General features: G+C 59.5%; 1 protein-coding gene across 30 annotated transcripts in view; it reads right to left on the bottom strand.

Annotated features, from left to right (window-relative positions):
- Positions 1–24125, bottom strand: part of MROH1 (maestro heat like repeat family member 1) — a 69243-nt gene that overhangs the window by 15359 nt on the left and 29759 nt on the right. For 23 of the 30 annotated variants that reach the window (XR_009053963.1, XR_009053962.1, XR_009053964.1 and 20 more), the window contains 23 exons: positions 23933–24025; positions 20174–20252; positions 19841–19954; positions 15888–15961; positions 14351–14473; positions 9855–9962; positions 9609–9753; positions 9482–9522; positions 9055–9196; positions 8504–8556; positions 7939–8046; positions 7491–7610; positions 7210–7332; positions 6322–6468; positions 6202–6228; positions 5201–5323; positions 5008–5087; positions 4818–4929; positions 4642–4737; positions 4021–4125; positions 1586–1721; positions 1382–1494; positions 329–481 (listed from right to left, as the gene is read on the bottom strand). Coding sequence is in view for 26 of the 30 variants with exons in the window: in XM_057736699.1 (XP_057592682.1) it covers positions 329–481; positions 1382–1494; positions 1586–1721; positions 4021–4125; positions 4642–4737; positions 4818–4929; positions 5008–5087; positions 5201–5323; positions 6202–6228; positions 6322–6468; positions 7210–7332; positions 7491–7610; positions 7939–8046; positions 8504–8556; positions 9055–9196; positions 9482–9522; positions 9609–9753; positions 9855–9962; positions 14351–14473; positions 15888–15961; positions 19841–19954; positions 20174–20252; positions 23933–24025 (2415 nt within the window). In the remaining 4 variants the exon portion in view is untranslated. The other 7 variants (XM_057736685.1, XM_057736711.1, XM_057736706.1 and 4 more) reach the window with 7 other exon arrangements.

Raw genomic sequence — 24125 nt, 5'->3', positions numbered from 1 at the left:
CAACGTGAGCAAGGCGCTCAGCCAATGCGGGCTGGGTGACAAATGACAGCCCTAGCACTGGCGTTTCTCTTTCAACTGCTTTTTCTACCCTTCAGTTCTCAGTTACTTTCGCTTCTGTCTTCAAAGAGAAAGATTTATCCAAATCAGGCCCACAGGGAAAAGAGGCAGAGCACTGAGGGCCTGCCCTCCACAGAGCAGGGGTTGGGGGGGAGGGGGTGGGGAGTGGAGCCCCGGTACCCAGCCCCGCCCACTCACCCTCGGCCCGCCTGTCCGTCCCGGGCATGACCACGCCCACAGCCGGCCCCTGGCGAGCCCCGCCGCGCCCCACCTTCTCCAGCAGCACGTTGCCGCGCTCCTTCAGCAGGCAGTTGATCAGCACGGTGGCGGCTCGGGAGCAGCTCTTGTCGGGGTCTCCCAGGCCCTCAAACAAGGTTAGCAAGAGGCTGATGAGCTGGTCTGGAGGGAGGCGCTTGGCAATGACCTAGGAGGCAGTTACGTCAAGAAGACTGAGAGGACAGGGTCAGCACGCCCTCCAGGCCTCACATCCCAGGGGCTCAAGCTTCCAGGAAGGGCTGAGGGCACTTCCGCCTCTCAAATCCCTTCTCCGGCCTTTCCCACCCTCTCACAGGCCCTGGAAGCTTCCTCAGCGCCCGCCAGTTCCAGGGTGGGATGCTCCACGCACAGGAGCCCCTGTCCCCAGACCGACGCCTGGCCAGGTCCAGGATGCAGCTTCCAGGGCCTCCACGCCCAGGCCCCTGGAAGGCAGTCCCTAGGCCGCTGCAGGGCCCAGGTCAGTGTGCCCTCTCGGAGGCTCCTCCTGACCAGTGGGGTGGCCTGGAAGTGGCCCTGATGGCGCAGCCTCTCTAGAACTCTCTAGAATACAGAGTCAAGGGCAGATGGTGACGTGTTCCACCCTGGACAGCCTGGCCACTGAGACTCCACAGGACCGTCAGCTCCCCTGGCACCCCCGTCCTCGCCTCCACGTCACAGAAGTTAAAGCAGATAAACTTTGCATAAAGAAGAAATACAAACATAAAAGTGGCTGAATATCCAAGAAGTCTGGTCCCAAACATGAAGCTCCCGCTCTGCCTGGACTCACCCAGGGCTGGGTCTTTGCTTCCCGAGGTCTGAGCCCCCCACCCCCCCCAGGGGCCCTGGCTGACCCCTTCCCTTCCTTCCCGACCTCGGAGGGCCAGCCTGGGGGCTCACGGGGTAGGCCAGGGGCAGCTTTCTCAAGCCCTTGGAGCCCGGAGCTGAGCTCCTGCCCACATCCTCCTCCCTGTGGGCCTCGAAGGGAGGAGCGGGAGGTGCTGCTGAGCTCTCTGCTGCAGAAACCCCGGCCCCGAGGCCCTCCTTCCCTCGCCGAGGCCCTGGCAGGTACCTGGGCTAAGCTGTGGCAGGTATGGAAGAGGATCGCGGGGTCAGGATGCACCAGGCCGTCTCTGAGGGTGAGCAGCTGCTCGGCCACAGCGTCCCGGTAATCGCGGGAGAAGCCTGGGGCGGCGGGAGGCAGCGCGGGCTGGGGAGAGGCCTTCCCTCTGCCCCTCACCACGCCCCCCGTGCCCCTGCCGCGCCAGGGGCTCACCCTCGTAGCACAGCTGGACGTAGAGCAGGGAGTAGACGCAGCTCACAGCCTCCTGGCGGGAGGCAGGCCAGAGGTCCGCACACCGTGGGGAGAAGAGGCCGACGAGGAGGCCCAGGTTGTGGAAGGGCACCAGGGCCTGGAGAGACAGACGCGGGGGTGCTGTGTGGACACTGGCGGGGCAGGGGCGCGGTGCAGATGGCCAGAGACGGGGGCTGGGGCTCGGGAGACTGCTGGGGCGGGCAGATGCCACCCGCATCCGCTGGACCGAGATACGGGCAAGGGTGGCACCAGGACGGAAGCCCCGTCCATCCCTTTTGGCAGCATGGCCCCCCGTCAAACTCCTCCTCCTGCAGGGCAACCCTCACCCCCCAAGTGTGGGCCCCTAAGAGGGGTGGAGGGCTGGGCAAGCAGGCGTGTGCAGGCAGGGGCAGGCAGGGTCTGCTGCCCCTGCAGACACACGGGAAGCCCCCGCCCCAGAAGGCAAACCTCCCCCCTCAGGTAAGGGGGCTGCTGCACGAGGCCCCTCTCCTCCTAACTGGGTCCTGGTCCCATGTTCCAGAGCTTTTCTGCTGTCCTCAAATACTGAGCCTTCCCAGCCCTGCTCTCAGCAAAAGGCCGTGCGTCCTACGCCCTGGACCTGGGGACATCAGCCATCCACCCTCCAACACACACCCCTCGGCCTCCCTGCCTCCACCACCCTGCTGTCAGCCCCCTACACGAGAGGCCTCCCCAGCAAAGCGCTCCCGCCCGCCCCTGCCCTGCACAGGCTCCTCAAGGACGTGGAGGGCTCCCGGGCTGCTGCTCCTCCCGGAAGTCACCAGAGGGGACTTCCGGGAGGAGGGGAGGCTGGAGCACTGGACAGAGGACCACCAGCTGCTGTTGTTCTTAGTGAGCGCAGAGATCTGCCTCATCACAAACAAAAATGAACTCTGGTTGGATGAGGGTTACATGAAAAACAGGCCACAGGAGAACCTGGGTGGGAAAAGCCGTCTATGTGAGCAAACAGACGGATGCTTCTGGAACATGACAAAAAATAAATACCGCCAACCAAATCCAGCATCGTGCTCAAGAGTGAGACCGGAAAGGCCTGGGGCTGCCGCTAGCTCTCGTCTTCCCGCTGACGGCAGCGCGAACTAACACGCGTCGACAGCGGGGGAGGAGGGCCCAGCTCTCAGCATGTGGAAACTATGACGACTGTATCTGAAGAGCGCAAAGAATTCATTAAAAATTCATCAGAAATAACAAAGAAGGACCTCCCTGGTGGCGCAGTGGTTAAGAATCCGCCTGCCAATGCAGGGGACACGGGTTCGATCCCTGGTCCGGGAAGATCCCACGTGCTGCGAAGCAACTAAGCCCGTGCGCCACAACCATTGAGCCTGTGCGCCACAACCACTGAGCCTGTGCTCTAGAGCCCATGAGCCATAACTACTGAAGCCCGAGTGCCAAAAGCCTGTGCTCCGCAACAAGAGAAGCCACTACAATGAGAAGCCCACGCACCACAACGAAGAGGAGCCCCCGCTCACCACAACTAGAGAAAGCCCGAGCGCAGCAACGAAGACCCAGCACAGCCAATAATAAATACATAAATAAATTTGTTTTAAAAATTTTTTAAAAAAGAAATAACGTAGGAATCTTATAAACTACCCAGTTCCTAAGTATCCAATAACTGGTAGGTTTCCTGCCCGCCAGCAATAAGCAAACTCTTACACACAAGGGCAGAAAAAGCTACACTGACAACAGCAACAGAACCTGCGACCCAGAACCTGCTTCCGAGGGGCCCAGAGGGGCCTGGATGGACAGGCCCATCATTAAAAGATGCTCCTGCTCCACACGGGAGCTCGTGGGGTCGGACCCCCATCAAAGTGGCCACACTGGGAGGGTTTGAGGACTGTGTCCAGTCCACCCTAAAAGTATCTGACTGATGCCCTTGAAAGGACAGCTGTGAAATTCTGAAAAAGTGCGAAGGAGCTGCGTACTCTCAGCAAACATCGCAGCGCGTGACCAGCACGTGGCCAAGGACCAGGCTCCGGCCCACCTGCTCCCGCCACCGCGCAGCGTGTGCCTTTCCCACACCACTCCACGGTTCAGGTCCCCTGCCCCTGCCTTCAACACCCTCCTTGTCTCCCCTCCCCCACCCAGCGTCCCTGTCGTCCCCTCCCTCCTGGCCCACGCTCGGGCTTCCGAGGACGAGGATGCCCGTCAGATAGGCGCTGAGTGGCCAGCCCAGAGGACGATTCCTGGCTCTCTAGGTCCTCCGTCCACGGCCCGGGAAGAGGACGGCGGCACTTGCTGGGATGCGGGACGAACCTGGGCAGCAGCTGGGCACAGGCCAGAGGGGCTGCGGGCACTCGGAGACGCAAGGGCCCCGCGCCGAGCGACCAGGAACGGGGGCGGGGCAGGGGAGTGGCCGTGAGGGTCACCACCTGGGTACTCACACGGACGTGCAGGTGCTCCAGGAAGTACTGCAGCAGGCAGGCGCTCAGGCCAAGCGCCCGCGCCCGCTCGTGGCCCCTCGGGGACGTGATCCACGGGCGCAGGTGCTGGGGAAGAGGGGGGCTTCATTCACACAGGCGCCCGGCCTATGGCCGCCCTTCCGGGCGTGGGGTCCAGGGCAGCAGGTCAGAGCAGGCCCCTGCACGGTGCACCCCACCCCGTCACTCTGTCCTGCTGGCCTAGCTCAGAGCCACGGCCACCCCAAGTGGACCCAGAGCAAGCCAGGCCTACGGAGGGACAAGGTGTTCCTAGAAGCAGGTCGGTCCTGCCCCAGCCCACAGCAGGGCCGCAAAGGGCAGGAAGCCGTGCCGCAGGCCACCGCTGCCCAGTCCGCCGTCGCGGCGGCCCCAGGTCAGGAGGTCACGTCTGGGGCACCTCGGGGTCTCCGCGTCCTGGCACCACGTGATGGAGGGGGACAGAAGGAGCTCAGGCCCACACCCATCTGCATACCTGCCCAGGCAGGAGGGGCGCCACCCGCCAGCTTACAGACCACCCCGCCCTGGACAGAGCAGCACACTGCCCCCACGGTGCGCCGCCCCGGGCAGCACACAGCCGCCACACACCTCCACCATGAGCTGCAGCCCCTGGGGGGTCATGTCCCTCTGCAGGAGGCTCATCAGCAAGTCCTTGAGGGCCTGCACGGTGTCCAGGTACAGCGACTGGAAGGAGAGAAGCGGCCAGTCCCGCTGGGACCCTGCCCGCTGCGGACAGGCACCCGCGTCGAGGGCCACGCTGATACCTCCTGGGGGCCGTCCTCGCCCTCGGGCGCGGGCAGCACGGCCATGACGCTGAGCAGGCAGCTGTGGATCAGGTCCGCCTGCACCTGCTCCTCCAGCGCCGGCTCCAGGGCGCTGGGCCTCGCGTTAAGGGCCCCGCACGTGCACAGAGGGGCCCCCCGTGCAGGTGCCCCACCCCGGAGGAAAGGATACACCAGGTGAGTGCAGGCGAGCATGGCCTGCTTCCGAATGGGCGTCCTCAGGGAGTCCGGGGGCTCTGCCTTGATGAACTCCTGGGGGAGCAGCCGCGGAGAGCCCTTGGCCACAGCACCAGCCTGCCGCCCGCTCCGCCGCCCGGTTGACCCACACGGGGCGCGGCCCCTCCCCGGGCGCCACCGGCGCTCACCACCATCTGTGCCACCAGCTCCGGCTTCCTTGAGAGGTGGAAAGCGCCGCCCTGCGTGCTGCTGCAGACGGCCTGGCTGGCCAAACACACGCTCTGCACGAGGCTCAGCCTCAGGGCGGGGTCCTGCGGGGACAGCGGGCTGCAGGGGCCACCGAGGCCCGCGGCGGCAGCCACTCCCCCTTGCCCACGGGGCCGCGCCAGGACGGGGGCTACCCAGACCACGGGCCCACTCCTCCCTCCAAGGCCAGAAACACCCCCCTCCACTCTGGGGGCTCTCGGCCAGTCCTCCACGCAGGCTGCAGGGCCTCTGCGAAGGAACCCGAGGCCCTCGGCTGTCTGCCCGGCCTGGGCCTGGGGTCCCCGGGTCACGGCCCCGGGCACACGACTGCTGGCAGATGACAGCTCCGTCCGCCTGCCTCCCCACCCAGCCAGGTGTGGCTGGAGGTGCCCCCCACTGTAATGGGCTCGGTCAAAGAGACCACTCTCAGAAGAGCCCCCCAGCCCAGCCAGCTGCAGGAGACCCGGGGGGGTGCTGCTCTGTAAGGGGAGAGCCCAGCCACTCCAGAGGGGCTTCCAGGTTAGTGCCAGAGAGTCCAGGAGGGAAACGTGTTAGTGAGGCCAGAGGCCGTGGTCACTGGCTGCACAACTCGCCCCTCCCCGGCGCTGGCCATGAGGGCAGCCCACGAGCGTCCAGGAGCAGAGCCAGGGAGGGGCTGCGGCCGAGGCCCCGTGTGCCCGGGCCTGCGAGCCGTCACCTCCCCCTCCTTCCCACCTCCTTCCCATTCGGGACATCCCTCCAGGCCCATCCGGGGCCTGGGCCAGAGCAGGAGCTCCTGGGCCCCTGTTCTGCTCCGAGGCGGTGGGGACAGGCCCTGGAGGGATGTCCCAGATGCTCTGCCCTTGGCCTGGGACCAGAAAGCCCCAGTGAGCAGCCCCCGCAGCTCACGGCCCAGCCCAGAAGAGAGAGAAATGCAGAGCCCCTCCACCCCTGCACACTGTACCTTGGTCTCTACCTTTATCCCCAGAACCTGAGCAACAGAAGTGAGATGAGTTACCACGTGAGGCTCCAGTGGCAGCAGCCCTCCCTCCGTGCCTCCCTGAGACCCTGGCTGGGCGCCCACCTTGGTGCTGAAGCACTGGGACATGTTCCGGAAGACATCGGACTCCACCCTGGCCAGTAGCTGCTCCCGGGGGGCCTGCGCCGCCACGTGCCCGAAACACAGCAGCAGCGTGCTCCTCACCTTCTCCACCTCGTTCTCACTGCGATCCTGAGAGGCCAGGGGAAGCGGCAGGGCTCCGTGACACAGCCCCAGCCACCAGCAGCAGCCGCACCCCCCGAGCCCACGTGCGCGGGAAGAAGGGCAGAGCCGCCGGGCCCAGAGGGGCCCAGTGTGGGGAGCGGCAGCACAGGTCACGCTGGGCAGGCTCGGGCCCGCTGGGGGCCAAGGGCAGAGGGAAAGGACGCAGGAGCAGGACCCGTGTGGGGGGTGGGCAACCGGGAGGAAGAGCTGGGGGGCTGAGAGCAACGGAAGGGCCAGAGATGGGGTCCCCGTCTTCACTTGGGTGGCTGCCCAGAAGCCCCCCTGCGTCCTTGGGGCCTGTTCACACTACACAGCCCTGAGGTTCTGTCACTGGCTGCCCCAGGCACAGGGAGACCGAAAACCTAGGCACAGGGGCTGGGTGGAGGCCTGCGGCGGGGGGGTCCACCCGGGAATCGGGCTGCAGCGCCTGCACAGCCTCCACCGGCCACCAGGGGGCAGAGGAGGCACAGCCCCGGGGGGGGGGGGGGCGCCCCACCCCCACGCCCGGAGCCCCTCCCACCGCCCCGGTCGCCAGCCCCGCCCATGGCTGGATGCCAGCTCCCCGCCCCACCCCCAGCCTGCGAGGCACCGAGCCCAGGAAGCTCCAGGACCCAGCCCTCACCGCCCCGCGGGGCAGCACAGCTAAGACGGCAGCACCAGGCAGCACCGCCCTGGACCTGCCCTCAGCGGCCAGCCTGACCTCTGCACCTTAAAAATGCTGAAAATGCCAGCGGACTTTCTGAAGGCGTCCGACTTTACGAAGTCCTCCAGCTGGGCCAGGGTGCTGTCCAGGTGGGAGACAGCGCAGATCCCAAAGCAGCAGGCGAGGCCCTGGGGAGGCACACAGGTGACGCACACCTGGGCAAGATCGGGGGGGGGGGACGCGCACACACGCACACACCCTCCCCACACACACGTGTGCACACGCTGGCCACACGGCTCAGAGGACAGAGGGTGACCAGGCAGCCGGCCTGCAAAGGGGCGGCCACCTCACGCTCGCGCTCCTCCTGGTGTCTGGCCGTTTCCAGCAGCTCCTGCAGATGCTTCCTCACCACCTCCTTACTGGAAGCAGCACCCAGCGTGGTTCCTATGCATTTGTACAGGAAGTTCTGCAACAAAGCCAGAGCACAGGGATGCCCAGCACTACCAGGGCCCTGCCCCAGCGGTGCGCGCCCTGCCTGCGCGCGTGGGAGCCGCGAGCTCCGGGCAGTGTCTGAGGAGCAGGAGGTGGGTGCGGAGCCCCTGCCTCTACCAGCCGGCAGCCACCACCAGGAGGCTCACGGGAGCAAGTGACCCAGAATCAAGGAACAGGAACTGAGGCCCACGCCCACAAAACCCCCCCACCCCACCCCCTGCAGGCTATGCTCCCACGCCTCCTCCTGGGGGTCCCCCTCCCCCCGCACCTCCTCCAGGGGCGTCCCCCTCCCCCACCAGCACCTTCTCCAGGGGCGTCCCGTTGTAGTCGGGGAGCTGCTTGCACATCTCTAGGCTCAGCTGGCAAGTCCACGTGTCATCAGACACAACAGCCAGGGTGTCCCGAAGGAACTGTGGGCAGGAGCTCCGCCAATGAGGGGCCGCAGGAAGCTCGGCCTTTCACTGGGCTGGCTGGGGAGGGCCCAAGGCCAGGGGCATCACAGGCAGTGACCTCACGGTCCTGTGCCGTGGCCCTGAATGGTTGTAGAGAACTTTCCAGCCCAGACAGAACAAATTCTGGGTGGTCACGCTTGCACCACACAGCGGCACAGACAGCTCCGAGCCCAGCAGGAGTAGGAGAGAAGACTCCAGCACCCAGAGCAGCGCAAACCCCTGTCACTGGACTCCATCACAGCAGGGTGACCATCCACGAGGTCAGCAGGCAGTCCTCACCCCCGAGACACCCACCGGTCCCTCTGCCCTTCCCCCAGCCACACCCTAGCATCTGCTGCCCCAGCTCTCCCGGCCCAGGCCAGAAAAGGCCCTGGCCCGAGGCAGGCTGCGCCCCACGTCCTCTCCCTTCTCTCACCATCAGCAGCTTCTCCTCCCAGTCCTTCTGTGACAGGGTCTCCTCAGTGTATTCTGAAATGACCGGTCATCCACTCAGCCTGGCAGGCAGACCCATCCCCCCAGGCAGGAGTGGCATGCTCAGAGCGCCCTCCCCAGCCAGGCCCGGGCCCCACCCAGCACCCCGCTAGGCCCCGCCCACACCGCCCACCAGACCCGGACCCCGCCCACACCTGCTAGGCCCCGCCCAGCACCTCCCACCAGATTCAGGCCCCACCCACACCCACTAGGCCCTGCCCAAGCACCCCACTGCCCGCCCCCTGGCAGGCCCAGGCCTTGCCCCATCAACTCTAGCACAGAGGAGGAAAGGGCTGTGCCCACATCCACTATGCTCCCAGGTGACTCGCGGCAGGGAGCATCTTCCCGGCCCCACTGTCCAGGCCCCTTCCTGAACCACAGCAGAGTCCATTTCTCCCAACTTTGGAAACCCTGGTCCCCAGTGGCCAGCCTTGACGCCGACTGGCAAAGCAACGGGATCAGAGGAGGAGCAGCGCCGCCCGCCCCGGGCCTCACCGTCCAGGTGCTCCAGCAGCAGGGGCACGGTGGACGCCCACCGCGGGCCCAGCCGAGGGTGGACGTCCCGGTGCAGGACGCTCAGCAGACGCAGCGAGGCCGCCCCGCGACCGTCCCCCAGGTAGGGGCGGGAAGACACGGCCTGGAGGAGGCAGAAGTGGGTTCTCCACCGGCGCCCAGGGCCACAGCGCCCAACGTGAGACCAAGCACGGCCACCCAGGTGGGGACAAGGAGCCCCCAGAGACGCAGCTCCCCCAAATGCCGCCCGGAGCGCCTGACGGTCCCCACTGCGAGACAGGGCTCTTCCCGCGCGGTGACAGCATGAGGACGGGGACACGGGCTGGAGGGGAGCGCCCACTCCTCCCCAACAAGCCCCGGCACGTGCGGCTGCCCAGCCCCCTGCCTGGGGAGGTGATGCGCTGCTTACCAGGAGCCTGGCGGTGATGGCGTAGGGAGACGGAAGGGCCGCTGCGGGGGAGACAGACGCAACCCTCAGCGCCGCCCGCGCCCTGGGGTCTGGGCAGGCGGGGGGCTGGGTCAGGGTTGGGGCGCACCGTTGCTGCTGTACTGGATGAGGGGGGCGTGAGCCCCCGCCTCCTGCCTCTTCTGGGCCAGGTGCACGAGGCTCCTGCAGAGCGGGGTCAGCGCCCCGGTGAAGCGCACGGGCACGAGGAACTCGAGCAGGTATGGCCAGAGCACCTGGGGGCAGCAGCGCGGGAGTCTGCAGGCGTCCGGCGGCAGACCCGTGGGCGAGGGGTCAGGAGGGGCGCGGCGGGTCACGCGGGGCGGGCGGCACTCACGTCGCCCATCCTGTCCACAGTGGTGCTGACCAGGTAGAGCGTGCTGATGCTGACGGCCCGCACGCCGTCAGCCGCCAGGGCCTCGCTGTCGGCAGCCGGCCTCTGAGGCTGCGGGGAGAGGGCGGGGGCGTGTGCTCTCTGCTCTCCAGGTTACACAGTCGTGGGCTCTGGCCCTGAGAACACGACCTGAACAGAAGCAGGACAGACCCTGCCTGGCCCCCACGGAGGGGGCACCCACGTCCTGGGCGGGACACTCACTCTGCACGGAGATCTCCCCAGGGAGCCGGCTCACCAGGCTTAGCTCCAGCCTCCAGAAAAGAGGGAACCTGGAGCGTTTCCGTCCTGATGGGCAGTGCTGAGGTCCACAGAAATGGGAGGCCCTTTGCGGACGTGATACCCACCTGAGAAAATGCCATTTCCTACCAAGAACACAGACAAGCTCTGCAATCTGACAGACCGGTGGTTTCTCTCTGACCTGAGGAGACAGTGCTCCGGGGCCCAGCTCCCTGAACCTTCCACACAGAAAAGGCCTCTGTCCTCTAAACGCTCAAGTCTTCAATCTATGCTTGGAAATACCAAAAAGCAAACACTGACAACCAAGAGAAACTGGGAGAACTGCAATGACCGTAGAGGACCTTTAATACCTCTCACTGAGAAATCAAAGATGGGGTAGGAAAAAAGAGAGCTATATAGGGCCTTAAGAGCAATTTTTAAAGCATGCTCTAAAAATATAGATAAAACTTCATCCAAATACACACAAACAACTTTGAAAGCCTGACCATCCATTAGGCCAAAAAGATCTCAACAAACTCTTAGAAGCAAAAATAAACCTGGGGACTTCCTAGGTGGTGCAGTGGTTAAGAATCCGCCTGCCAATGCAGGGGACACGGGTTTGAGCCCTGCTCTGGGAAGATCCCACATGCCGCGGGGCAACTGAGCCCGTGCGCCACAACTACTCAGCTCACACACCTCAAGCAGAGAGCCTGCATGCCACAAAACTACAGAGCCCTTGCACCCTGTAGCCTGCACACCACAGTTAGAGAGAGAAAACCCGCACAACACAACCAGAGAGAAGCCCGCGCACCGCAACGAAGCGCCTGCGTGCCGTAACTAGGACCCGACACAGCCAAAAATAAATAAAATAATCAAATAAATCTTTAAAAAAAGAAAAACACGTGAAAGATTATCACAGGTAAGTACAGAATTTGATTCAAGAAATTAATAGTGAAATGGTTGCTGTTAAGAAAGAAATGACTGACTTGGAATAACAGATCGAAGACTTCAAGGAAAGGAAAAGAAAGATACGAAAGGCAGAGGTGCTGGAATGAAAGAGAAAGAGACGTTTAAAGACACAAAGCAGACAGATTCCCCCAGAAATAAAAGAGAAAAAGGGTTCATCTGAAAAGGGCCCACAGAGCCAGAGGTAAGGACGGGCCAGGTGAGCCCGGAACATCTTCTTGTGCCAGAAAAGGAGGAAAGGATCACAAAACGGTGGAGATGCGCCCCGCCCCCCGGGGCTCCCACCAGTCAAGACTCAGGACAACGTGACCACCAAGACCAGTGACAGAAATACACAGAACAGCCACCCACACGTCCACACCGAGATGCTGTATGTGAACATAAAGATCGTGTGCTACTACAGAAAGCCAAAAACATGAGTACAGAAAATTGATGGAGCCGGAGAAGCAGTAACTGACACGAACGCTGGCAGGTAAAGCGCGAACCAGCAAGTCATCACACTTCACCCGTCGCAACACGTGTCAGAATCGCCTTCCTTCCTAGGGCTGCGTGACATTCTACCGTATGCACAGACCAGGCCTCGTTCAGCCAGGCCTCCCCTGATGGACGCTCGGGCCGCTTCCACCTCCTGGCTGCTGCCGACGTGGGTGTGCCGTGTGCCTCTTCAAGATCTCGCTTTCATTTCTTTTGGGTAAATACCCAGACGTGGAACTGCTGAATCCTATCGTAATTCGATTTTCAATGTTTTGAAGACCCACCATACTCTTTTCCATAGTACCTGAAACATTTTACATTGGGGAACTTGTCTTTTGAAACATTCCTAAGTGAGAAGATTGTTTTGGTTGCCTGAGGCACTGAACACCTGCCTTCCTTCTGGGAGTCTGGTGTTCTGGTGGTCCTGGCTGGCAGAAGATGCCTACCTCCAATAAAAGCCTTGGGCTCAGGGTGTCAGACAGGCTTCCCTGGGCTGCACTTCACTGATGCCAGTGGGAGTGCGTTGCGTGTGGCCCCTCCTGGGAGCGCACAGGAGACCTGCACGTGGATGGCAGCTGCGAGCGTGATGACCTCCGAGCCCTGCAAGTCCTTTAACGCATCACCAAGCGTGTAGGTGGTCTTAGGACCCTTGACCTAGAGACACACCACCAAAGCTTGCTCAAGAAAATACAACCTAAATAGTTCTTTGTCTATGAAAGAATTCATGATTAAAGGCCTTCCAACAAAGAAACCTCCAGGCCTGTGTAGTTCCACTGAGGAATTCTACCAAAGATTTAAAGAAAAAATGATATCAGATTTTCACAAACTCTTCCCAAAGTTAGAAGATGAGGGAACATGTCCAAACTCATTTAATGAGGGGTCACCGGTGAGAGACGTTAAGGGAGGTACCGGCCAATAACCGCCCCGAAGAGATGCAAAATCTCTCAACAAAACATCAGCAAAAAAAGTCCAGCAATATATTAAAGAGACTGTAAATCATGACCAAGTGTGGTTTATCTCGGCGCTGCAGAGCTCACTCAATATCTAAACAGCAGTCATTGGTGTCAATTTCAAATTCAAAAGAACTGAAAGCAGAGTCTTTCACAGTAAAAGCCTCCACGTGCTCCCCTTACGGTGGAGACAAAGGGAGGGTGTCTGCTCTCATCTCGCATTCAGTGCTGTCCTGGAGACGCTAACCACGGCAACAAGGCCAGAAAAAGAAATAAAAGGCACTAGACTGGAAAGGGAGACTGAACTGTCTACTACGAAACATGATGGTCCCTGTAGAAGATCCCGAAGAATCTATAAAAAGCGAGGCCATAGGATACAAGGTTAATATGTAAAAATCAACTGTATTTCTACACACTAGCAATGAACAACTGATGACTGAAAATAACAAAACTATACTATTCAAGCAAATAAATTCAACAGCCATTTGAGGAAAAAACAAAAAACAAAAAACTCCACTATTACAATAGCACTAAAAACATAAAGTAGTTACAAATGTAACAAAATATGTGCAAAATCTATATGCTTAAAATTACAAAGCATGGCTGCAAGAAATCAAAGATGACCTAAAAAAACGTAGAGATGTACCATTTTCATAGACGGGGACTCAACATCAATTCAGCAAAAGATATCAACGCTTCCCAAATAGTCTACAGATTCAACCCAATCCCAGTCAAAATTCTAACAGGTTTGTTTTTCTAGAAATCAACAAGATGATTGTAAAATCTGTATGGATACGTGAAGGAATTATAATAGCCAAACACAATTAGAAAAGACTAAAGTTAGAAGACTCACGCTACCTGGCTCCAGAACGTACTATAAAGCTACAAGCAAGACAGTGTGGTCCTGACGAAGGGACAGACGCAGATCAGCGGACAAAACAGAGTCCACAAGGTCACTTGATTTTCAACAGAGATGCAAAGGCAACTCATCCACACAGAAAGAAGCAGCTTCTCAGCAGATGGTGCTGGGACAACTGTACATCAATGTGCAATACAGGGACCTTAACCCACAACTCACATTAAATAAGGTTAACTCAAAATGGATCACAAACCTATATGTAAAACCTCAAGGGTAAAAGTTCTAGAAGAAAACATAGGAGAACATCTTTGTGACCTTGGGTTAAGAGAGGATTTACTAGCTAGGACACCAAAAACAAGGGCTATAACTAAAAACCTGATAAAGTGGACTTCTAAAATATTAAACCTTCTGCTTTTTGAAAGACATTGTTAAGAAAATAAAAAGGTAGGTATGACACAACAGACTTGTCAGAAAATATTTAAAAACCATAAATCTGATCAAGGACTTGAATCCAAAATATACACAGAACACTCTGCGCTCAATAATAAGGAAGCAAACAACCCAGTTCAGAAGTAAGCAAAAGCCAGGGACAGATCCTTAGAGAAGACACATGGGTGGAAAACACTGGCCCCCCGTCCACTGCTGCTGGGGCCGTGAGACGGCACAGCTGCTTCAGAAGACCGTCCGCAAGCTTTTATGAGACTGAGTGCTCACTTGCTGTCCGTGCCAGCACCTCGCAGCGGGGTGCCCACCCAGGCGTGCAACCGCGCGCTCCCGCAGAAACCGGCACCCACACGGCCAGCGGGGCTTCGCTCCTAGCTGCCACGCTGGAAACAACTGGGGTCTCCCTCCTCTAGACAGCGGGCACCAGACCGGCAGGTCCACACTACGTGTGCTACTCAGAGTGAGACAGCGCCCCTGACAGAGGTGGGGACACCGGGCCAGGAGAGGCAGGGCTGAGGCGGCACCCTTACCTCGGCCTCCGCGGGCAGCGCGCACTGCTGTACGATGTACTCGACCATGGCCTCGCCTCCAGGCTGCTCCAGGTAGCCGTGGTGGGCCATGGCGCTGATCACCTGCACCACGGCCCGCTTCACCTGCCCGGGCCAAGGGAGAGCGGGAGGGGCCTCAGGGGAGTGCTGGACGGCACCCGCTGGGTGACGGGCATCTCAGCCTCCCCTCTGCCTGCGCCCGCACCCCCCGCCCAGGCCGTCTCTGCGAAGGCCAGCCTGTGGCCACGCTCACACCCCCAGGGGAGGCCTCGCTTCCCCCTCTTCCCCCACCTCCCGCTCCACCCAGGCCCCAGAGGCGCCGGCCGCTGGCCCGGTGCTCCCCACTGCCTCCAGGTCACCGCCTGCCCCGGCACTGCCCCCGCTCCATCTCAGCCCTCAGGGCCAGGCCCGTCCACCTGCGCCCGGCACCCGGACACCCCTGGGGGTCCTGAGCCTGCTGCCCGGCCCCGCCTGACAGCTGCACCTGGTGGCTCCGGGGAATGGCCGGGCCGTCACGGCCGGACACAGCACCCTCCTCCCCGGGGCCCCCCCCCCAACCCCACTCTCACGCTCCGTCCAGACAGCGGCCCAACGCCCCGCCCCTCCCCCAGTCGCACACTGCTGCCCTGGGCCCCCAACTACACGTGTGTCCTGAGTAATCGTGGGGCTGACGGGTCTGGAGGGAGCAAGCAGCGTGGCAGCGCGAGGGCTGCTCAGGCTGCTCAGGCTGCGTGCGTCTGGCCATGGACACTGTGGGGGCACCCAGGGGCCCTGAAACAGATGCAGGTGGTTTGGGGGCCATTCCAGCAGCTTCTGAGACTCTCACGGAATGTCCCAAAGAACCGGGTGCGAGGATGGGCACAAAGGCTGGGGCAGCCCCGGAAGGAGGGCGGGCCTGTTGTCGCCGAGCCCCATGAAGGAGGACCAGCCCCGCCCTCGGCTCTGGGCACCACCACCACGCCCTCGGAGGTCCTGCCTGAGTCCAGCATCCTTGCTTCCCTGGGGCTTTGGCCACAGAAAATCATCTAACTGTGTGACGGCTGGGGATGGGGGCATCAGGCCAGGTGGTGTCAGCTCGCCCTCCCGAGGGGCTGGAGGCTGAGGTCTGCATCCCGGACGCAAGGCTGGGGGCCTCCCTGGGGGGGCAGCCCTCCGTGCGTGCCGGCCAGCACCGCCGGGGAGCCCACACTGCCCACGGCCTCGCAGGGAGAGGACACGGGGGCTCCGAGTTCAGAGCCTCCTGGGCCTGCCGCGCGGGCCTCCCCCATGGCCGATGTAAGTCTGTGTCTTTTTGGTGTCATAAATCAGAACGTGGGTATGACAGCTCTTGTGAGTTTGGGGGTTCTTCCAGAGAATGACCGAGCCCCAGGGTGGTCTTGGGGACCGCTTCCTAACTTCATACCTGGTTAACTACATCAGGAGGAAGCTGGGAGTCCCAGACACACAGTTCAGCAGACGCCTGGGCCCGCAGGCTCCCCGCAGCTGCTCACGGCGGAGCTAGGGCTGCCTGCTGACTCACCTTGCTGTTGGTGTCCAGAAGAGGAAGCTTCATGGAGGAGAGAATAAAGGGTTTCTTGACTTCCATCTGAGCAGCTGCAAGAAACGGACAGAGGGCTCAGTCTGGCCACTAAGACGGAGGCCGGCCGGCCGGTCCACCACCACGAGGTCCAGGGCCACACTGCTGCGTGGTCTGGACTCAATGTGGCCCTCCACATGGGGGGAGGAGGAGGAGGAGACCACATACGCACAAGCCCACCCATTCCTCTCCGTCGGGGAAGGGGATGACTCTTCTCAGCAAATAACATTATTTTACCCAATTAAAAGGCTAGGACATACTCCATTAAAAAAAAAAGGCTAGGAGGGCAGGAGTTTCGGGTAGCAGAGAAAGAGTGGTCTTAGCCAGGCATCCCTGGTCAAGTGCGGGGGTGCCTCCAAGGGCAGCAGAACCACAGGGCGCTTGTTAGGCATCACCAGCCCCGCGTGCCCTCCCCCGCTGCAGCCCGCAGGCCTGGGTGGGCTCAGGCGTGCACGTTCCACACGTTCCCACAGGAGCGGGTGCTGCTGGTCTGCGGACCCCACCTTGAGAACCAGCAAGGTAACCCTTCCTTTCCTGATATTTATTTTTTAATCAATTAATTTTTTTTGGCTGTGCTGCGTGGCATGTGGGACCTTAGTTCCCTGACCAGGGATTGAACCTGGGCCCCTCGGCAGTGAGAGCGCAGAGCCTTAACCACTGGACCACCAGGGAGTTCCTATCCTGATATTTGGGGGTAAACAGTGACTATCAAGAAGTGGTCATGAGATTAATGAAAATAAAAACAAAGACAGACCTCCCTGGTGGTCCAATGGTTAGGGCTCCTCGCTCTTGCTGCCGAGGACCCGGATTCAATCCCAGGCCAGGGAACTAAGATCCTGCAAGCAGCATGGTGCGGCCAAAAAAAATTTAAAAAGTAAACACAAAGACTGGGAGCACAGTGATGGCGCTGCCACGCCAAGGACAGCGTCAGGGGAAGGGTGCATCACGGCCCCACCTCACACAGGGAACCTGAGGCCTCGCAGCCACCTGCGGCCATCAGGCCCAGAGCACCCCCCGCTCCGGTCCTGTGGGCCCTGCTCCCCCCAGGATCCCTGCACCCCCTGCGCCCCCCGCCCCAGCGGTCCCCTGAGCAAGAACAGAGACACAGATGGAAGGAAAAGAGAGACAGTGCAAGCTCTGTGGTCTGCAGCGGAGCTGGAAGAGCCAGCGTGGACCCATAGGTGTTTTATCTACAGAAAAGGCCCAGAAATACAAGCAAGACAGCTTGTGATCTTGAAAGACAATTTCTCACTAAAGGAAACTAGGGCTTTTGGAGAAATGGCCAATTCCAGGTCTGGGGCAGGAAACACACAGGGTGAGCCGGGATCGTCAGCTGTGGAAGAGCAATGCGGTCACAGCGAAGGGCTCAGAGCCCGAAGAGGCTCCCGCTCTCCAAAGATGATGTCCTTCGAGCTTCAACAATGGTCGTAACTACGGATAACTAAGGACCTACCGCAGAGCACAGGGAACTCTACTCAGCGCTCTGTGGTGACCAATATGGGACTATAACCTAAAAAAGAGTGGATGTGTGTGCATGCATAACTGATTCCCTTTGCTGCACAGCAGAATCTAACACAACATTGTAAACCAACTACACGCCAATCAAATTTATTACAAAGTAATAATGGTAATAACGGCAAGGAATTAAAATCCCTTAAATCTATTTAAACTCAGGAGCCTTGCTATCTTTTAAGAGAAATGGTCACCTTTAGAGGATGACAGGGGACCAGTCTGTTATCTTGGAAACTGACAAATAAATCAAAGGAGTCAGCGGCTGAGCCCGCGGTTCCCACACCAGCCCCACCTCTGCGAGCCCGAATGTGGACAGGAGCATCTCTTTCTCAAGGCCTCCCAACAAACCGGTGAAAAGGACCCCGTCTTGCCACAGCCTTGCCAGAGGGACTCACTGGAGTTTGAGCCTGACTCTGAGTCCCAGTTCTTGCCAATTTGCAAGAAATCCAGATGGAAGAGAAAACCTCAACCTGCACCTTGAGAACACAGTCCGCCAAGCTAACCGTGCAAAACGCCACAGGCCCAATGGCCTGGGCTCTTCCACAGATAAATTACAAGGGAAAGAAAAGATCACAGGAGACCTGCAGTTTAAAAGGGACTTACATGTGGGGAGTGTTATCTAATGGGGACAGAGTTTCAGTTCTGCATGATAAAAAGGGCTCTGCAGACGGCTGCACAACAACAGGAACGCGCTTGACGCTACAGAATGCACACCTACGATGAGGGGCACGGCGGGGTTTACCACAGATGTTAACAAGGTAAACCACCAAGGGCCAAGCCTCCAAAAGAGAGAGAGATTTAAATACATAATTTAACATTGTTAATTTTTTTATTGAAGCAGAGTTGATGTACGATGCTGCTGGTGTGCAGCAGTGATTCAGTTGCACATACACGTATCTCTTCTCTTTCAGATTGTTTTCCATTACGGGTCACCCCACGGCATTGAAGACCGTTCCCCGTGCTACCCAGCAGAACCTTGCTGTTTGCTGCATCTGTCAGTCCCAAACTCCTAATTTATCCCTCCCCCCTTTCCCCTTTGGGAACACGTTTATTTTCTGGGTATGTTTCTGTTTTGTAAATAAGTTCCTCTGTGTCCTATTTTAGATTCCATATATGTGACATAATATTTGTCTCTGTCTGACTGACTTCACGTAGTGTGACAGTCCCTAGGCCCATCCGTGTTGCTGCAGATGGCACTGTTCCATCCTCTCTATGGCTGAGCGCTCTTCTATTTGATACATGCACTGCATCTTCTCTCCCGGCCCCGCCGCGGCGCTTGCAGGACCTTAGTTCCCCGAGCAGGGATCCACCCCGGGCCCACGGCAGCGAGAGCGCCGAGCGCTGACCACACATATATACCAACGCTTAACATGCGTGTAAATGACCAGAGAAAGAACTTAGAGGAAAACATGAAAGACCGGTGGATACGAAGTGACTTTGGAACATCATCGCGATGGAAGAGTTAACAGAGGAAAGGCCGGCGCGGCCAACCGCAAAACCGTTGACTGTGCCTGACTGTAAAGGCAGGTGAGAGAGGAAGCGGAGGCCTGGCTGCGCCCACACCCGCCCCGCCGGCACCGGCACCGGCACCGGCCACCGGTCACCACGGCTCAGGTGAGAGGGCGCGGGCCCTTGCTGCCCGCCCCGCCGCCCGCCAAGCGCCGCCTCCACTCCCCGAGTCCACGGGCGGGCGCCGTCGCAGGCCCCGTGTGGCCGCGGTCGCAGATTCTTCTCTGCTTGTTTGTATAGCCCGCTGCCGTGTGAAAACCACCCTCCGCTCGCAGGCTGTACAGAAGCAGGCTGCAGGCCTCACGTGGCCCACGGCCACGGCCACTGCTTAGAGACCAAGACTCATCGGACAAAACAGACTCAGGTGCGACAACTGTTCAAGCTTACTGCTGATTAAAATTAGCCTTAAAAGCAAGAAACCTGAATGCTTCCATCCACGCGTGAGGAAATCATCAGACACATGGAAACTGAGAGACTTTCCACGGAACCCACCTCAACCCTTCCCAAAGGGCTAAGAGACAACTAAGCAGCACTTGCCCGCGACCAGACCCCACACTGAGCGGCAGCCGCAACAGACCGTGTGACAGGCTGGCGTGACTCTGAGCCACTGGCCCAGCGGGCGTGTGGTGGCTGCCGGGCCCAGGGGCAGGGCGCCGTGTCCCGCTGGCTGCAGCCAGCTGTCGAGGGCACACGTCAGTGCTGGACACCCGCCACGAGGCAGATGGGCACCTCTTCTGCAACTTTTCAAAACATTTGGAATTTTGCAACATAGAACGTTGGGGAAAATATTTAAAGAATTCAGAACAAGATGTTCCTTTGCACCGAAAAGATGCACAAAGTCTACCTTTCCCACCTCTGCTCCACAAAGCGCTCACCAGCCGAGTTGATGAGGTGTCTCACGACATGCAGGGTGCCCACGCGGGTCCTCTCGTTGCTGGTGTCCAGCTTGGGCAGCAGGAAGGCCAGCAGGCGGTCGGGCGAGCAGCAGGCTGTGAGGCAAGCACTCATCAAACACTGTCACGCGCTGTCCTCTGCTCCCTGCTGCCAGCCTGCGGCTCCAAGGCCCAGCAGCCGGGGAGGACGGACAGACAGACGCTCAGTGCTGCGGCCCAGCCAGGCCTTGGCCGTAAGCTCCCCAGAGATGCAGACAGGCAGGCACCGCCCTAGACGAGGGCCCCCACCCCCAGGGCAATCGGGCGGGGCCGTACCCAGCACGGTGAAGCAGCGCAGCACCTCCTTCTGGCTGTTCATCACCAGGGGGCTGGAGGACTCCACAGGCACGCAGATCTGCTCCGGGAACAGAGGACACCGTCACGGGGGCCCGGCGAGGCCCAGGGAGGGACAGGTCTCCAGAAGACGCTGGGCCCAGGCTTTCCCCGCAACCACGAGGCAGGTGCAGGTCCCTTGGGCGCTCTTGCACCTGGGTGCAGAAGCCCCTCGCCTGCAGCTGCAGGCGGCCTGGGGACCTCAGCCCAAACCTTGCAGCTGGCCTCTCAAGGGGAAAGGGTCCTGCCTCCTTCTACACCCAGCCTTCCCACCAGCAGCCAGGAGAACAAATTCCCAGGACACACTTCTTGATGAGAAAGGAGACAGTCTGCCACTTTCTTGGGCAAGACATCCCAGCCATAGGCTAGAAACCATTGACTTCTAGAATACAGAAAGCACTGGAAACCAAAACACCTAGAGTCCACTCATCCAAAACTGTAACAGAAAAAGAAGCTGCACTGGTAAGAGTAAACACAGAGGCTGCGGGCAGATGTGTCTCTGGGCTCCGCTGCACCTCGGTGGGTGACACTCACCAGGGGCTGAGCGCTGGGTGGCACCCTAGTCCCCACTCACCCCCTCAAGGCCACAACAAAGGACACTCACAGGGCAAAGGGCTCTAAGGTGACAGCGCTGCAGCAGAGCCCATCTTACGAAGCAGGAGAAGTGACCAGCGGTGCAGGGCCAGGCGAGTGCTCCTTGTCATTTACACCGCAAAGACCTAAGCTGGCCATAAAAGGCACCGTGGCTTCCTGCCTGCTCCCACGATCACTCAGCCGCCAACCCTGAGGAGGCTCAAGTAGCCCACACTGCGCCTCCCATCGGGCCAGTGAGGGAGCCAGCTTGGAAGCAGACGCGCCACCCCTGGGGAGCCTTCGGAAGATGCGCAACGGTGACCACGCGAGAGCCTGAGCTGCTCAGGACTCCACAGGGACTTCAGAGAGTAAACCGCTTCTGTTTTCAGGTGCTAAGTTTTGGAGTGTTCGGTTAACGGGCAATAGATAACTAGAGCAAATGAGCAGTCATCTGGAAAAAAGAGAAAACTAGATTCTCACTCTTTCCCTAAATAAACTCCAGATGGATTAAACAGTAAAGGTATACAGGAAAATGAGAAAACCTAAAACTTAATTGCTGGGGCTTCCCTGGTGGCGCAGTAGTTAAGAATCCACCTACCAATGCAGAGGACACGGGTTCGATCCCTGCTGCAGGAAGATACCACATGCTGCGGAGCAACTAAGCCCGTGTACCACAACTACTGAGCCTGTGTGCTGCAACTGCTGAAGCCCACGTGCCTAGAGCCCGTGCTCCACAACAAGAGAAGCCACCACAATGAGGAGCCCGTGCACCACAACAGAGAGTAGCCCCCGCTCGCCACAATTAGAGAAAGCCTGTGTGCAGCAACAAAGACCCAATGCAGCCAATAAATAAATATTAATTATAGAACTCAGAAACATTTTCTAAGTATAGCAAAACCTGCACTGTAACATAAAAGATGGATAAATGATGGTGTAAAAATTAAATAATTTTGCATGGCAAAAAAAATTATAAATAGCCACAGATAACGGACAAAGTAGAAACAAATATTTATACACACATGATACGACTATAAATAACTGCTACAGATCAATATAAAAAAACTCCTAAAAACCAATAAAAATAAAGACATGAATGGAAAGCTCTACGAAAAGGCAATCTCACATTTTTTTTATCTTCTCAGCTTTTACATATTTGTTTCCTTTTAAACCCCACCCCCATCCCACAGAAAATGGTTTGTTTTTACCATTTCATACAATCGTTTTCATATTAAGTAAATGATATCGTACGACATCTCCCACTTTTTTGTCACTTTTTTCAGAGCTGTACACTCTTTCTCCATAGAGATCTTCGGTGAATTTCCAGATACTCGACAGTAAGTGTCTGTTGCTACTGTGAACCGTCACTTCTGCACTTTCTAGTTGGTCACCTCTGATGGAGAAGAACGCACCTGACTTTCACCTTGCTGAACTTAGTTCTAGCGTTTGTGAACAGGTTCAGCTCACACACGCGTGAGTTCTAGAGAAAACCAGGCATCCATAAAACAGGCAGCTCCTGCGCGCTCACAAGGGGCCAAAGCAGCGCTGGGACAGGATGCAGCGAGGAAAAGAGCAGGGCAAGCCCGCCCCTCACGCCTGCGCTCCTCACGAGCAGCGCCCCCCACTGCTGACTACGGTGAGAGGAGCTGGGCCCGCCGGCCCTGGAGAGCGGCGAGGGCAAAGTGGGCCGGGCCGGGCCGGAGGCGGGGCCGGAAGGTGAGGACAGGTCTGTCCCCGCCCCTCCCATTTCTGCCTCCCTCCCCATCAACACTGAGAGGGGGCTCCTGCCTGCCCTTGACACTAGAGGGAACTTACTGCCTCCCCAGTCGCTGCGACATGCGATAAATGCAAAGGCTCTGGGCATTTAAACTTCGAGTTAGAGAAGTTCCTTTCTGAGCCCGGTTGCTAAGAGTTTTAACGACAAATAGGTGTTGAACTTCATCAAAAGTTTTTCCTGCATTGACTGAGACCAGAGAATATTTTCCCCAATCTTGTTCCATGGTGGGGTGAGCTGACAGGCCTCAACACCAGACAACCTCTCCCGGCTGGGCCTCAGCCCGTGTGCTGAAAGAGCAGTGCTGGGGGGGCGGGGCAGTGCTGAGGGAGCAGTGATGACAGGCAGTGCTGGGGGGAGGGCAGTGCTGGGGGTGCAGTGCTGACAGGCAGTGCTGGGGGGGCGGGGCAGTGCTGGGGGTGCAGTGCTGACAGGCAGTGCGGGGGGTGGGGGGGGTGGGGGGAGGCAGTATAGGGCAGCTCCCTTCACTGAGTAGCCTCAGGTTGTGTGGACCTTGACTCCCGGGTGGTCCTGACATGGAATCGCGACCAGCCTCAGAGCTTATGAGGAGACTCTGGGGTCTTTCTCATTCCCAGGCCCACCTTGTGGGGCTGAAACTAGCTGTCCCTCAAAAGTTTGGAAGAAAGCAACCTTAAAACCATGTGGGTCCTGGGTTTGCTTCTAGAAAGGGAGGGCTTGGAATGTTGTCTCCATTTCTTCATTGGTTTAGTCAAGTTTTCTATTTCTTCTCTGCCAATTTTGACGTTTTTAAGATTTTTCTAGGAATCTCTCCACTTCACTCAGTTTTTCGGGATCATTACCGTTGCTCAGAACACAAATTACTGCTTAATCTCTCAGCCATCACGCCCGCCCTCGGTGGGCGCCTGCACGTGTGCCCGCAGGTCCGGCGCGGGAGGCGGGGGTCCACGCCCCGTGCCCCCCCCTCTAAGCGCCGCCTTCCCCGCGCTCTCCAGTTTTCGGCCCCTCCTCCCTCTCACTCAGCAAGTCCACGGACCCAACTCACGCGCCCCCCAGAGCTCCCCACGACCTCCAAGCCTCTCATCTGACCCGGGGGGCAGGGTGCCACGGCCCAGGAGCCGCTGCCACCGTCCTTTCTGGGCAGAGGCTCCGGGACGCCTCCCTGCGCTGGCCCGCGGCTCACGGCTGCCTGGGGCCCCGCGGCCGGGGCAGACGCCCCAAGAGCCGGCCCCGCCCCGCCGGATGCCCCCTCTGGCCCCCCGCATGCGGGGCGGCCCCGCTGGCCGAGCCCCGAGCAGACAACAGGGGGCCGCACGCCCGGGCGGGGACGCCGCTCGCACCGGGCCCCGCACCCCCGCCTCCCCACGCCCCCGGCCCACCTGAGCGTGCAGAGCGGCCAGGAGTGCGTCAAGCTGGACGTCCAGCGCGCGGCTGCCCGCGCTCGCGGCCGCCTCGAGGATCTGGCCCAGGCTCTGCTCCGGGAGGGAGGCGGGGGGCCGTCAGGGGGGCCTCCCCGCACCGCCGCCCTCCCCCTAGAATTCAGAGGGGGGCCGGCAAGGCCACGCCCCCGCG

This window comes from Hippopotamus amphibius, chromosome 5 (assembly GCF_030028045.1).
Source record: "Hippopotamus amphibius kiboko isolate mHipAmp2 chromosome 5, mHipAmp2.hap2, whole genome shotgun sequence".
Classification (NCBI taxonomy): Eukaryota; Metazoa; Chordata; class Mammalia; order Artiodactyla; family Hippopotamidae; genus Hippopotamus; species Hippopotamus amphibius.
This window is presented reverse-complemented; position numbering and strand designations above follow the sequence as displayed.